This window comes from Bactrocera oleae, chromosome 5, assembly GCF_042242935.1.
Source record: "Bactrocera oleae isolate idBacOlea1 chromosome 5, idBacOlea1, whole genome shotgun sequence".
Classification (NCBI taxonomy): domain Eukaryota; kingdom Metazoa; phylum Arthropoda; class Insecta; order Diptera; family Tephritidae; genus Bactrocera; species Bactrocera oleae.
Genome location: NC_091539.1, coordinates 71,946,750 through 71,959,896, shown reverse-complemented (window position 1 = coordinate 71,959,896; position 13,147 = coordinate 71,946,750). Strand labels below are relative to the sequence as shown.

Sequence of the window (13,147 nt, the reverse complement as noted above, 5' to 3'; positions counted from 1 at the left end):
TTAATGTTTCCCTTTTTATATATAAAAACAGTTTTCCTCTAAATATATCCTAACAGACGCTCCATAGTATAGAGTATTAACACTAAACAACGCGTAATACGATTAAATACAATTTTCAAATAAAAAAATGTAAAAAGAAATTTTATTCTCTACCAGCATTGTGGTATCACAAAACAATAAAAATGGAAATGGGCAAAAACTGCAACACTCTTCCATGGTTGTTTGTGTGTGTCACTTGTGAGGAGCATTGACTCATTCGCCATTTTTATTTTTTTCCATTTGTCTTCTTTGGGTGTTGCTGTAGACAGAAACTTAAAAAATCGTTAAAAATGGTGAGAATATACATAAAAACCATGTAAAATTAAATAAAAACTTATTTTTATCATGTAAAGAGCAAATATGTGTACAATTTATCTGCGTTGTTTTGTTTACTGAATAGTAAAATGTTGTAAATAAAGCCGGGTGTTTCTCAATAAAATAGACGCACTTCCTAAGGCGTTTAGCATGAGGAACCACAGTTGGTCTGGATGCACGTGCACATTTCGGCATCCATATATTGATGTCTAATGATTGCAGTTCTGTAATTTTAATGTAGTTTTATGTTTCAAATTTGTTTTACGTTACCTTAAATGACTAGCTAAATTTAATGTGAAGTTTCTGGAAGTTTGCCTCAGTGTTACGAAAAATATTAGAACTAATCGGTGACTGAAAACTAAAGAAGCGCATGATAATTTGCATACATTTTTTAACCATAACTGCAATTAAATAAAATGACTCTTTTACAAGAGAACATAAATTTTGCACCTTGTGCTCAAAAAGTAGGGTTATATTGTAATGAATGGTATATTGTCTCTTTTACAAATTGTTAAGAATTTTTTTTTAATGTTTATTATTTTATTTTAAGGAAATGTCTTTAAATCCTGTGCGCGTGCTTAAGAGCGAGGCGCAAGAAGAGAAGGCTGAAATGGCTCGCCTATCATCTTTTATAGGAGCTATTGCTATAGGTGATCTTGTAAAAAGCACTTTGGGACCAAAAGGCATGGATAAGATTTTGGTAGCGCATGGACGCAATGCTGGCCAAGTTGAAGTTACAAATGATGGCGCCACGATATTACGCGCTGTTGGAGTAGATAATCCAGCTGCTAAAATATTGGTAGACATGTCGCGTGTACAAGACCAAGAAGTTGGAGATGGTACTACTTCAGTTACCGTACTTGCGGCTGAACTTTTACGGGAAGCCGAAAAATTGGTGGAACAAAAATTGCATCCACAAATTATCATTGCCGGTTGGCGTTTGGCAACCCAGGTGGCACGTGAAGCTCTTACACAAGCTTCACAAGATAATTCAGCCAATGATATAAAGTTTAAAGAAGATCTACTAAATATTGCTCGGACAACATTGTCGTCAAAAATTTTACATCAACATAAAGAGTTTTTTTCAAAACTAGCTGTCGACGCGGTTTTGCGACTTAAAGGCTCTGGAGAATTGCATGCAATTCAAATAATAAAGAAGACCGGTGGCACATTGGATGACTCATTTTTAGATGATGGCTTTCTATTAGACAAAAAACCAGGAGTACATCAACCACAACGAGTAGGCTTTATTTATATTTAAACCTAAATCAATTTTGTTTGTTAAGAAATATGTTCTTCATCGACGCGTCAAAACGGTTGTGAATTATGTTGCAATAGTAAGCCATATCACAGCCATTTTGACGAGTTTGGTGCTGGAGCAATGCCATCGTATTAATATATAACGTAATTTGTTTTTCTCAACATTTAAAGTTCTAGTTAATATATATTTAACAATTCAAACACAAACAGATTGAAAAAGCGAAAATTCTAATTGCGAATACCCCTATGGACACTGACAAGATCAAAGTATTCGGAAGTACTATAAAGGTAGACTCTTTGGCGAAAATTGCCGATTTAGAACTGGCCGAAAAGGAAAAGATGAAGGATAAGGTGCAGAAAATTTTGAACCACAATTGTAACGTTTTCATTAATCGTCAACTAATTTACAATTACCCTGAACAATTGTTTGCGGACGCCGGCGTTATGGCTATTGAGCATGCTGATTTCGATGGAATCGAACGTTTAGCTCTTGTTACAGGTGGTGAAATCGTTTCCACTTTTGATAATCCTTCACTGGTCAAATTAGGTGAATGTGACGTCATCGAACAGGTAATGATTGGTGAGGACACACTTTTGCGTTTTAGCGGAGTGAAATTGGGCGAAGCTTGTACAGTTGTGATACGTGGTGCAACACAACAAATCATCGATGAAGCTGATCGATCCTTGCATGATGCCCTATGTGTTCTAGCTGCTACGGTAAAGGAATCGCGCATTGTTTATGGTGGTGGTTGTTCAGAAGCTTTAATGGCCAATGCCGTTTTCAAAAAGGCTGGAGAAACCCCAGGAAAAGAAGCAATTGCAATGGAAGCATTTGCTAGTAAGTATATTTTTGAATTCTTTCTCTTGTTACATATAATTACTAAAAACGCACCAATTGTAGGAGCTTTACTGGCATTACCAACAGCTATTGCCGACAATGCCGGTTATGATTCAGCACAACTGGTATCAGAATTACGTGCTGCACACGCGCAGGGTAAGTCTGCCATTGGCTTGGATATGGAAAAGGGCAAAGTAGGTGATATGAAAGAACTGGGAATTACGGAGTCTTTCGCTGTTAAACGTCAGGTATTAATGTCCGCATCAGAGGCAGCTGAGATGATATTACGCGTTGACGATATCATAAGATGTGCTCCAAGACGTCGTGTACCTGACCGTGGTTACTGTTAGATTAAGTTTTTTATTATTGTATTAAGCTACTTGCTTTAGCAAAGTAAAACTATGTACTCCTTATTTGTTTAAACCACTTCATTCAACAAGCAAAGCGTAAAAAATAATATCTGTCCCTAATGATGTCTATTCTAATTCATTCTCCAGAAATTCGAAACACAAAGTAATGGAGTAAGCATAGCTCTTGTTTCCGCACTTGTATCTCACTATATTAAAAATACTGATTTTTAAAATAAATCTGTTAATATTGGAAATTAATAATAAATTTGTTTTAATATTTTTGCAAAAAACTTTATTTCAATAATTCCACTAAAACAAGAAAAATATCAATACAATTATGGTGTCATACGGATGCTCCGCTCCTTTCTGCTAGAAATACGTCGATACAAGTGACTCAATTAAAATTATCTTACGATGGTTCGAGCATTATAAACAAATTTGTTGTCGAATATATATGTATATATATATATATATATTTATATAAATTATAATATATATGTATACATATATATATATATATATATATACACTTATATAATAGGTAGCAGCTATTTAAAAATAGTTTAAGTGCTGCGGATTAAACCTGACTAATAGATAGCTCCCACAGTTAGAGCAAAGTAGTAGCATACGCCTTTAGTACAACTATTTAGGATATTACACATTCCATTTCCCCATGCTTTGGCACACAGTCCAGAACAAGAGCAACTGCACGAGCCATATATGTCATAGTGCCATAGCTACCACTGGGGGCACTGGGAGCGTGTTATGGCGAAAAATACAATTAATTAGTATTGAAATTTTTCTATTTGTTGTTTTTATAATACAATCTTACCTGTCATATAGGTGTTGGCAGATATAAGCTGCACCGCCACATAAGAGCATACCGGAAGCTGCTTGCTGGTCCTTACCCTCTTTGGATTTGGCACAACATAGCATAGCATCACCTTGCACTTTACGTTGATCTTCTAGAAACAATTGATTGGCTTTGTGCACCAAATGTTCAACGTAGATAATACCGCCCAGTGAGGGTACCATATTATGTTCGGTCATAAGTGTGAGCACCATAAGGGCTTCCACCACCAATTGTCTATATTCTGGTTGTGGAATTTGATTAAGTGCTGTTTCCACTTCTAAAGCAAATTTCAATTCGCCGGTTGTCATTTCTTGGGTCAAACTCTGTGGTAATATGCGTCCTTCGATTGCCAATCCTTGACATTTTTCAAGTACACTCCAGACGCGAGAATAGAAATCACGTGGCACTCGATTCAGTGCGCCATCCAAGCGGCGGCGTCTTAGCCATTGACCTTGACGATCATCGATTGTTGCTATAAGTGCATCATCCCCCTCTTGTTCGCCCAAACCAATTTGACTCTTCTTGCTTACGCGACTTGATTTACAGCTTACGATTGAGAGATTTCCACGTGCAACTGGAGTAATGAAAAAACATCGCTTGTTAATTGAAACGTCAACATTACATATTATTTAGTCATGGAATGACTCACCACTGCTCACAGCAAATTCTTTTCCGCTCAGTATATGATAGAGCAAGTTCTTCATTTCAAATGGCGACAGGTTGAGCAAATGTTCCGAGGCTGCTTCACCGTCACAATTAAGTGTACGTGATAACTCCTTGGCCATGACCTGAATAATGAGACCTACGCGCAGGCGCAACATTTCATGAAATAGTTGGGGTTCGGTGCGTATAAACATAGCTAGATACACCATTAATTCCTGCGTCAACATCGCAGTACTTTCGTCATCCCCATAAGTCTGGACACAATATTGATAAAAAGTTCAAAAATAAAGAAAAACTCTCCATAAATGGTTGGAGGATGTTCAACTTACATCATGGATCAGTTGACGTAACTCAATCTCCGGTAAAGGCGCAGTAATTGTGTACTCATTGTTGGGTGGCATTCCTATAGTCACCTAAATTTTGAATAAAAAATTTCAAAATGTTTCATCCGGTTTCAATAACACTTTAACGAGTACATAAAACATTATATTATATATGTATGTATGAACTTACCTGCTTCTGTCGAACCAGCAGATCGGTGACAGCCTTGGCTAGATCCTCGACACGTTTTCCAAGCATACCGGCTGTGTGACGCACGAGGCCCCAAAGCTTCTGTTGGCAAGCTTTTTCGTATAGGCCTTTAAGAAGATCACGCACCGTAACGACGCGACCGTCCTCCAACATCCCTTCAGTGGGAAGAAGTGTAGAATTAGTAAGAGTAGAGTCAATGATAACCGTGGGTAGGAGTTCTGTATTGTCACATGACTCGCCCTTTAAGACTGAAGCAACAGCAATGGCCTCATCCGCATCATCCTGCTCAACGTCTTTTATAAATAATTACACACGCACATATGTGTAGATGTACGCACATACAAACGTTGATGGACAAACATTAAGCGCATAAAGGCTCGTGAAAATACAGAAACAAAAGGGACGCGGCCATTACAATGCGGGTAGTATAATTATATGTTTTTGGAAATTAATTTGAAGTATACACTCAGAAGTGGAGGATGTGCGTGTACATTTGTAAAAACATATACATACATATTTCAAATTATGTAAAATCCATTAAAGTTGAAAAAATCATTTTTGAAATATCATTGGTAATCAGGGAGTGTTACATACATTGAATAAGCGCACATTTAAAAACACATATACATATATACATATAAACATAGAGAAAAATTAAAACAAAAGAGAAAAATATAAGAAGAAAATTAGATTAGACGAAAGTATAAAGTGAAATTTACAATTCCAGTTCAGGATTTATTATTATTTGTAAACTTTAGATAAATTAATCTAAACAAATTCTTTACTCTTATGGAAGGTTTTAATATTAGTATTGTTTTTTACTTCTGGAATTTTTATTGCCAAGCATACGATAAATAAACAACTGTGATTCAAGAGATTTGCGGATGTAAATGGTAACTATTAACAAAATTTCGAAAAGTTAATAACAAAATAAAAAAAAAAAATTTATGGTATTTTCCGTTACTTCTTTTTAAATTTAAAACGATCATACCTAAGCTAGTTTGGGATACCGAGGTGTACTTTGGAAAAGTTTATTTCGCTTTTGAAATCACTAAATTACCAAAAACTTCCCATTTAGAAGACAAAATCAAGACGAAAACAAAGTCACATATATGAATACATATTTTTAAAGATTTTGATACAATATTATAATTATTGTTCTTCTCGAAAACAAGCCTAGGTTGTCTTTATCAAGCGAATAGAATAACATTTGAATGATCTTTTTTCTGAACGAAAAATTAGAAAACAAATTAAATTAAATTATTTTGGTGATTTGGATAATTATATATGTGTGCATATGTAGGCAAATGCATTTATATAGGTGCCGAAATTAAAAAAATACAACTTACCGGAATCCTTATTCCTCAAACCTAAGCCAGCTAATGAATAAAATTTTCACAAAGAGAGAAATTAAGAAGTTGAAATCAATACACGTTTTCAGAAAAAAAAATACACAAAATCAATTTAAAATAGGCAATAATAATAAATAAAGTTTATTGTAGAGGAAATTGGACCACAAGTTTTTATGAATATGGGATAGGGTGGAATAAGGAGAAATTAAGTTTTCCTCGATGAAGAAGTTTTAATTTATGTGTAAATGTGTACACATCACTTCTATAATAATTCAATTTGAATGTGTGTATGTATAAGATATGTATGTGTGTATGTGCAAGTGAGCCGGAACACTTTTAATCATTTTGCAAACTCATGCAATGCAATTCATATTATGTATATAAGTAAGTATACATGTTATTGCACTTACCAGTATTGAAGTCCAAACCCTGTGTGTCGACCAAATATTGCAAAATATCTCCTTGTTCTTCCAGATTCTCCGTTTCACGCAACATTGCAATTAATTCCTCCACTTCTGTGTCGGCGAAATTGGTATCGGTGCGATGGCGTTGAACAAGAATTTTCGGTATAGCTTGTACTGATGAGCGTACAGGGTTCATATATACAAATTATAAAGTAAAACCAAAATAATGAAATTATAATAAGAAATAAAAATATGACAATCAACAAATGAATTAAAATAAAACAATTATAACATATACTATAAATAAATAATAATATACAATAATAAACGAACTTAAGATGAAACAAGTATTCGGAAACGCAACCACTTTATCAATGTATGTAATTACAAATATTACAATAACTACATTTAATTGATGGACAAATGTATGAATGATCCAACATAATTGGTTGAATATTATACTTAGATTGAGTTATTGCATTCTCGGACACCTTGTACAAATGAAACTAAAAGCACTACTAACTTTCTTGTTGTCTTGTAAACTCACTGCGGCGTTCAATGGCCGAACGACTATGATGTGGATCAATGGGGTAGATGTTTTCACGAATCAATGGGTCCACTGTTATGGTGGGACCTTCTTCTGGTGTTGTTGCAAAAACACTGACATTGTTAGCTTTATTTGGCAGCAACCATGGTGGCGGAATCACCGATGATAAACGTCTTTCCGTTAATGGTGTCGGACCTTCCATACCCAAATTATCAGCTATAAAAACAAGTAATACAGAATAACCGATTCATAATAAGAAAGTTTATTATTGTGTACTTACAATCGACATTGATTGAACGTGTTTTTTTAATGGCACCCTTGCAAGACATACGCCTGCGCAATTGACGTGGCCGCAAATGAGCGCCATGTAGTTTCATCATGCCGCGATGGCTAAATGAGCGTAACAAGTGCTCGTCCAAATATGCCTGTACGTCGGGATTCAAACGATCTGGGTAACCATCTTCTGTGCTACCCAAAAAGCTTAGATCGGTGATGGCCGACGTATTTAAGAAGTCCTTAAGGTTGCCCAACATAACTCGAGTGCCATTAATATATCCAGATTTTAGCTTACGCATTGTTTGGATCATAGCCAGTGGTATTTTATCTTGATCTGTGCGAAATATTACAGTTATTAGTGTATATAGAACTTTGCTTCGGATAACAACAATAAATTTAACAAAAAGTAACTATAAATCCAATTAATATATATTAATCAAGCTTCTACTATTAGTTAATTATTTACAAATGTTCATGAAATTACTGAAACGATTAAAACGCGTACTTTAAATAGGATGAATCAGTTTTTTATGTTGCTTCCAAAAAACATTCAAATAATTTGTATCCCTTTTTCAACTCTGTCTGTTGTCGTGTATAACTGTGTTTTTCAACAATCTTCTTATTATTAGCAAATTGCAAATCTACGAAAGGTAATAAAGGAGGAAGGGCAAAATTTACTGCATTGAGTGTAAAATGCTGTTCACCTATCTACTGAAAAAAGAGAGTTCGTGTTCGTGTAAAACTCTTAATATCATTAAAATTGGAAAATACAAATTAACATTTTTACTTATCCACACAACAGATCTAACATCAATTTTATAAAATGTGTATATATTAAACAAAGAAAATTATTGTGACAAACGATTTAAGTTATATTCAGAAATTTAGCAAAATTTGTAACGATTAGTGAATCGGCCTGAACATCCACCATACCTATTTCAAGTTCGTATTTTTATAAGTTATATACATTTACATAGGTATGTATTAGACCTGTGAATAGAGATACATTATAATATCAATAAATGTGTTATTTAAAGTCAACTTACAATACATTTACAATTAATATTTATCAAATAACAGATTTAGCATCGTTTTACATAACTGTGATATTAGTAATGTGTATATGTACGCACGTGCTTGTGTGTATCTACATGTTCATTATATTATATTTCATAAATACCGAGTTAAATAATTTAGTTAATTACAAGTATGAAAAAGTAAGTAAGATAAGTAAAGAAAAGTCACAGTTTAAACTAGGAAAAATATGACAGATTTTGGAATTTTTTAAATTTAATTTTATTATGCGTTCTTCATATAAAAATTGTTTCTAAATTACAAATCAAAACAACTCTAAATATATTTGTGGCATTAGCCAAAATTTGATGAATAGCTCTATATGTATAAGACTGTGTGTATGTTAACTATGCATGCTAGAGTTTTGTTTATTTCTAGAAGAAGCTTACCTATGGCATTCTTACACATATATACAATATTTATATATAAGATATATATGTAAAAGCGGTGAATTTAAGAGAAAACATGCGAACAAAAAATAAAATTAAGAGATAGAAATGTTTTTTTTTTTATAAATAATGGCATGGGTAAAAAAATAAATAAGAAACGATGGATATTTTGATATGTGCATTTTTATATATATAAAATTATGAACCTTTATTTTATTTAGCAGAAACTAGTTATGCTTAGTTAAGTATTGTATATAATTACGTACAGAAGATAGTATTAAAACGTGTATAATACAAAGCTATAATAAGATGGCTGTCTTTATGTTTGTAAGGAAGATATAATGTAATTACCTAGCATGTAATGCGTGGCCATTAGAGTTATAGTCGGTCTTCCTAACATGTGCCGCCAATTGTTTGTTAGGAAAGCTAAATTTGTTGTGAAATTGCTAGCAAGCAAATCAGGATCACGAGTTGTGTAGTATTCTTCAAAATCGATATTCTGCGACGATGTTTATTGAATTTCATTGCATTAGTAAGTGAAATACGAGCAAATTAATTTGAAAGTATGTGTTAAGTTTTCAAAAAGAATAAATTTTGCTTGTCAGTGAGAAAGGTATATATACTTTTGTTTATGCATGTATCTCTTATATAAGTACATACTTAAATTTAAACTTTGCAAATTTTTCGTTTCTTACAAATTTTCTTAGTTGATGAGATTTGCAAATGCATGTTTCGAGAGTATGTTTTGCCAACATATACAACAAACTACTGCAGTTGAAAAAATTATTTGCCAGGATGTAAACTTTTTCTGGGATAAAATTGCTACCAAACTACAATTTTCAAAAAAAAAAAAAAAACTACGTGTAAATGTGTTGGTGAAAATTTAAAACTGTTTAATATGAATGTATGTAAAAGCAAGCGTTAACATTTTGTTAAGAAACAGTTTTTAGGATTATAGTAATATAATAATAGTAATATAAATATAATATTATAATAAAAATGCAAAATGATTTGAGATGTTAAAACCCAATTCCAAAGTCTTGATGTAATTTTCACAATTTATAAGATGTTTCTTGCTTTTACATAAAATTCTACACGAAAGTTTTCTAGATTAAAACTATGTTAATATGTCCCTGTACACAGAGTGGTAATAGAATACATTATAAATACAGATGTATGTATGTTGAGCAAAGTAGAGCATATACAAATATGTAAGTGATACATAAAAGGGCTTTACAACAGCATAAACCAAATTAAAGAGAGCATACAAATATTATTTAACCGACCTAAATGAATTTTTCTCAAAACTAGAGTCACTAACGGACGACCCAGCAGATCCCAAGCGGATTTTAGGAAATTTATCTCTCCTTTCAGGATGTCAATCATTAATTCATTATCAGATGCGATATAAAATCGACTCAAGTCAACAAACTAAATAATAACGCATCAGATTGTTATTAATATGAATAATTTCATGGGAATTATGAATCGTCATTCAATTAAGATGTGATAATGCTTGTGGTACTCGATTTATAAAATTATATTTGATATTGCAGTAGAAATTTAAAAATCTAAGCATGTGCATATATTATTCAAATGACGAATCATAGTTAAAACCCTTTAACAATTATATATATGTATGTACAAACATATTCACTTATAATAAAGCAAAACTTTTAACTTACTTGTGGTGTAAAGGCAAAAATACGATCCTTAAGTGAGTATAATTTGCTGGTGCTCAAAATACCCACATCGCGAGACTTACGCCCTGTTAATCCTAATTTCCGATTACGACCCAAATACGTGTACAAATGACTAAGAACTCGAGCTGGCTGTACTTCAATTGGCGCCACCTCAGCTATTGTTTGTACATGCAAATCATGTTCTGTTAACTTGTCACGTATTTCGTTATCCTCAGCTATGATTACCACTTGCACAACAACGTCAGGTTTCTTTTGGGCACCTAGACGACGATTAAGCGGATCTAGTTCTCCAACTGCCAAGAAGCCCTGGAGAAGGAAAAATTATGGTAATTTCTATAATATGAACATCATTAGAGAATAATTATTTACACAATAATCATAAGTAAGAAAACCGAAATATCCTTAAATAAACGTGAAAAGTAATGAAAAGATTATATTGAAAAAAATATTTGGCTTCAAAAGCCAATGAATTAGGTGTGTAACTATGAATAATAAATTTCAACTTTTAGATCAACGATTTATACTATATCAAAATGTTTGCCAAAGTCTCTATGTGCATCTAACAAAAGATCTTTTATCTCGATTCTTAAAGACTTGAAGAATATTTGGTGCGTACCTCCTGTAATAGTCGACCTAATATGAACAAAGATTGTCCCCAAAGGAATGGACATCTGCCTACTACTTCACGCGGTTGCGAGCCGGGATGTTGGTATTCGTTTGATACCAAATTATGCGGAACTGCATAACTTTCAGGTATAAGTAATGTTCCATCGTCTGCTCGGACCATAATTTTCTAAAAAAAAAAAAATATGTAAAACCAATACGTTTGATTTGTTTTGCAAGTATATTATTTGATTGCCAATCCAATACCTCAAGACGATCTGCATATTCCTTTACCGCTAATTTGTCATTTTGAAAAGCGTGGAAAAGGATGAGGTAACAATAAAACAAAGGCCACTCGCACTCGATGTTTTCAAACATTCTGAGTTCCCAACGTTCGTAGTATAAACGAGATGGATCCTCTTTGGGTGTACGGTAACCATCTCGTAAAAAGCGTTTGCACCCATATTTTCCTTGAAGTCGTGATAAAATGGCATCTTTCGTATTACGTATTAATTGTGGATCATCCGCAGCAAACGCTGGAAATCCAATTACACAAAGCAATCCCGAGTCAAGTTCTTTACTGTTTGATTCACGTGGTAACATAGATTGCAAGACAGCCTGACATTTGTGTGCTTCATCTGCTAAAACATGTATAACACTTGCAGGACCTCCTCGAGCACCAAATAAATCCAATTCGTTCATTGCTTCTAGAGCTGCTTTGGCCATACCAATTGAACTTGCGTTTAGTTCTGGCTCACCTGTTGAAACAAATTCAGTTTATATTATGTTTACTATTATGTACATATGTTAATTTTCACCGTGATTAGTTTTGTCGCCTCGCTCCCATATACCATAATCTGGAATACAATATGCTGATTCTATGTAGAATACCAAATTTTGAATAAATGAAACTTCATCTAAAGAGAATACAATCTGTAATCCAGATGCTGTCATCTGTGCTAAAATCAAAAGGTACAAAGAAACCGCGTCGATTTGTAAATGACCCCATTCCCCATCTCCAACAACTGGCTGTCCATTTTTACTCGAATATTTCGCGTGCAATGAGTCCAATGGGTTTTGTGTCATTTTGAATCGTTCTACTTTATCTTTTTGATTCATCATAGCCATAAGTAAGCCCCTCATTAATTTGACACAACTTTGTTCCAATTCGTAGCATTTAGCTCTATCTTCATCTTGGTCTGCAATTTTCTTATAGGCCATCGAAAGACCCCATACGGCCAATATACAATAAACATTATCACGTATCCAAGCATGTGAATTAATATTGGAGGCAGGGAATAAGCCAGTGACAGGTTCTTGGTGCGACATGATCAGACGGTGCACTATACGCTGGTAATAGTCCAGCCGGACGCCCGAATTGCTGCGCGAGCGCATTTTTTTGCTTTCCAAAGCAACACCTTCTTTGTAAGAGCAAGCGAGATCAAACTATTTTAAGAGCCGTATCTGGGGGCTCTTATGGTTACAGCCCTTACACCCCTTTCTGCAATATCCTTATGTAAGATTTGTTCTTAGCCCCACGAATTTTTCTGTAATTCAATTACAATTATTATTCTACTTATATGCGAACGATTTGATAACCATTTCTTACTAATATGTACAAATTCACTATATTAATGAAAATTAATCTCACAAAATAGTAAAAATATTGCCAGATGATTGCTGCTACGCTATCGCCTTCCAAAAATGTCACGCCAATGTCAAAGTAATCACTGCGAGTATCAGCTGATGAACTAAATTCCTTCACAATGAGATATTTTTGAGTTAACTAGCAACTAAACTTTTTATAGACCATTTAAAAATAAAGTCATATTTGATTAGAAAATGGTACACAAATATTTATATCATATATTTATCGAGGATTTTTGTGTACGACTAACCAAACCTAAGTTTTAAATGTCCTGTTCACAATGAATTATTTACACTCCATAG

General features: G+C 33.6%; 2 protein-coding genes across 9 annotated transcripts; one reads left to right on the top strand and one right to left on the bottom strand.

Annotated features, from left to right (window-relative positions):
- Nucleotides 1–184: 184 nt before the first annotated feature.
- Nucleotides 185–3,067, top strand: CCT2 (chaperonin containing TCP1 subunit 2). The gene is made up of 4 exons (XM_014247075.3): nucleotides 185–332; nucleotides 905–1,594; nucleotides 1,825–2,452; nucleotides 2,516–3,067. The coding sequence occupies exons 1-4, from the start codon at nucleotides 330–332 to the stop codon at nucleotides 2,800–2,802; spliced, it is 1,608 nt and encodes a 535-aa protein (XP_014102550.1). The 5' UTR covers nucleotides 185–329; the 3' UTR covers nucleotides 2,803–3,067.
- Nucleotides 3,068–13,095, bottom strand: LOC106627056 (probable phosphorylase b kinase regulatory subunit alpha). 8 transcript variants are annotated; one of them, XM_070110686.1, is made up of 15 exons: nucleotides 12,807–13,095; nucleotides 12,016–12,744; nucleotides 11,465–11,955; nucleotides 11,211–11,387; nucleotides 10,577–10,900; nucleotides 9,243–9,390; nucleotides 7,433–7,762; nucleotides 7,129–7,368; nucleotides 6,612–6,779; nucleotides 6,199–6,228; nucleotides 4,832–5,142; nucleotides 4,648–4,731; nucleotides 4,308–4,572; nucleotides 3,635–4,229; nucleotides 3,068–3,554 (listed from the first exon to the last, which is right to left on the bottom strand). In XM_070110686.1, the coding sequence occupies exons 2-15, from the start codon at nucleotides 12,590–12,592 to the stop codon at nucleotides 3,449–3,451; spliced, it is 3,846 nt and encodes a 1,281-aa protein (XP_069966787.1). In that variant the 5' UTR covers nucleotides 12,593–12,744; nucleotides 12,807–13,095; the 3' UTR covers nucleotides 3,068–3,448. The 8 variants fall into 8 exon arrangements, with proteins under 8 accessions (XP_069966787.1, XP_036221271.1, XP_014102511.1 ...); XM_036365378.2 differs by lacking the exon at nucleotides 9,243–9,390 and adding an exon at nucleotides 10,178–10,322 and having other exon boundaries at nucleotides 4,305–4,572; nucleotides 12,807–13,093; XM_014247036.3 differs by having other exon boundaries at nucleotides 4,305–4,572; nucleotides 12,807–13,093.
- Nucleotides 13,096–13,147: the final 52 nt, after the last annotated feature.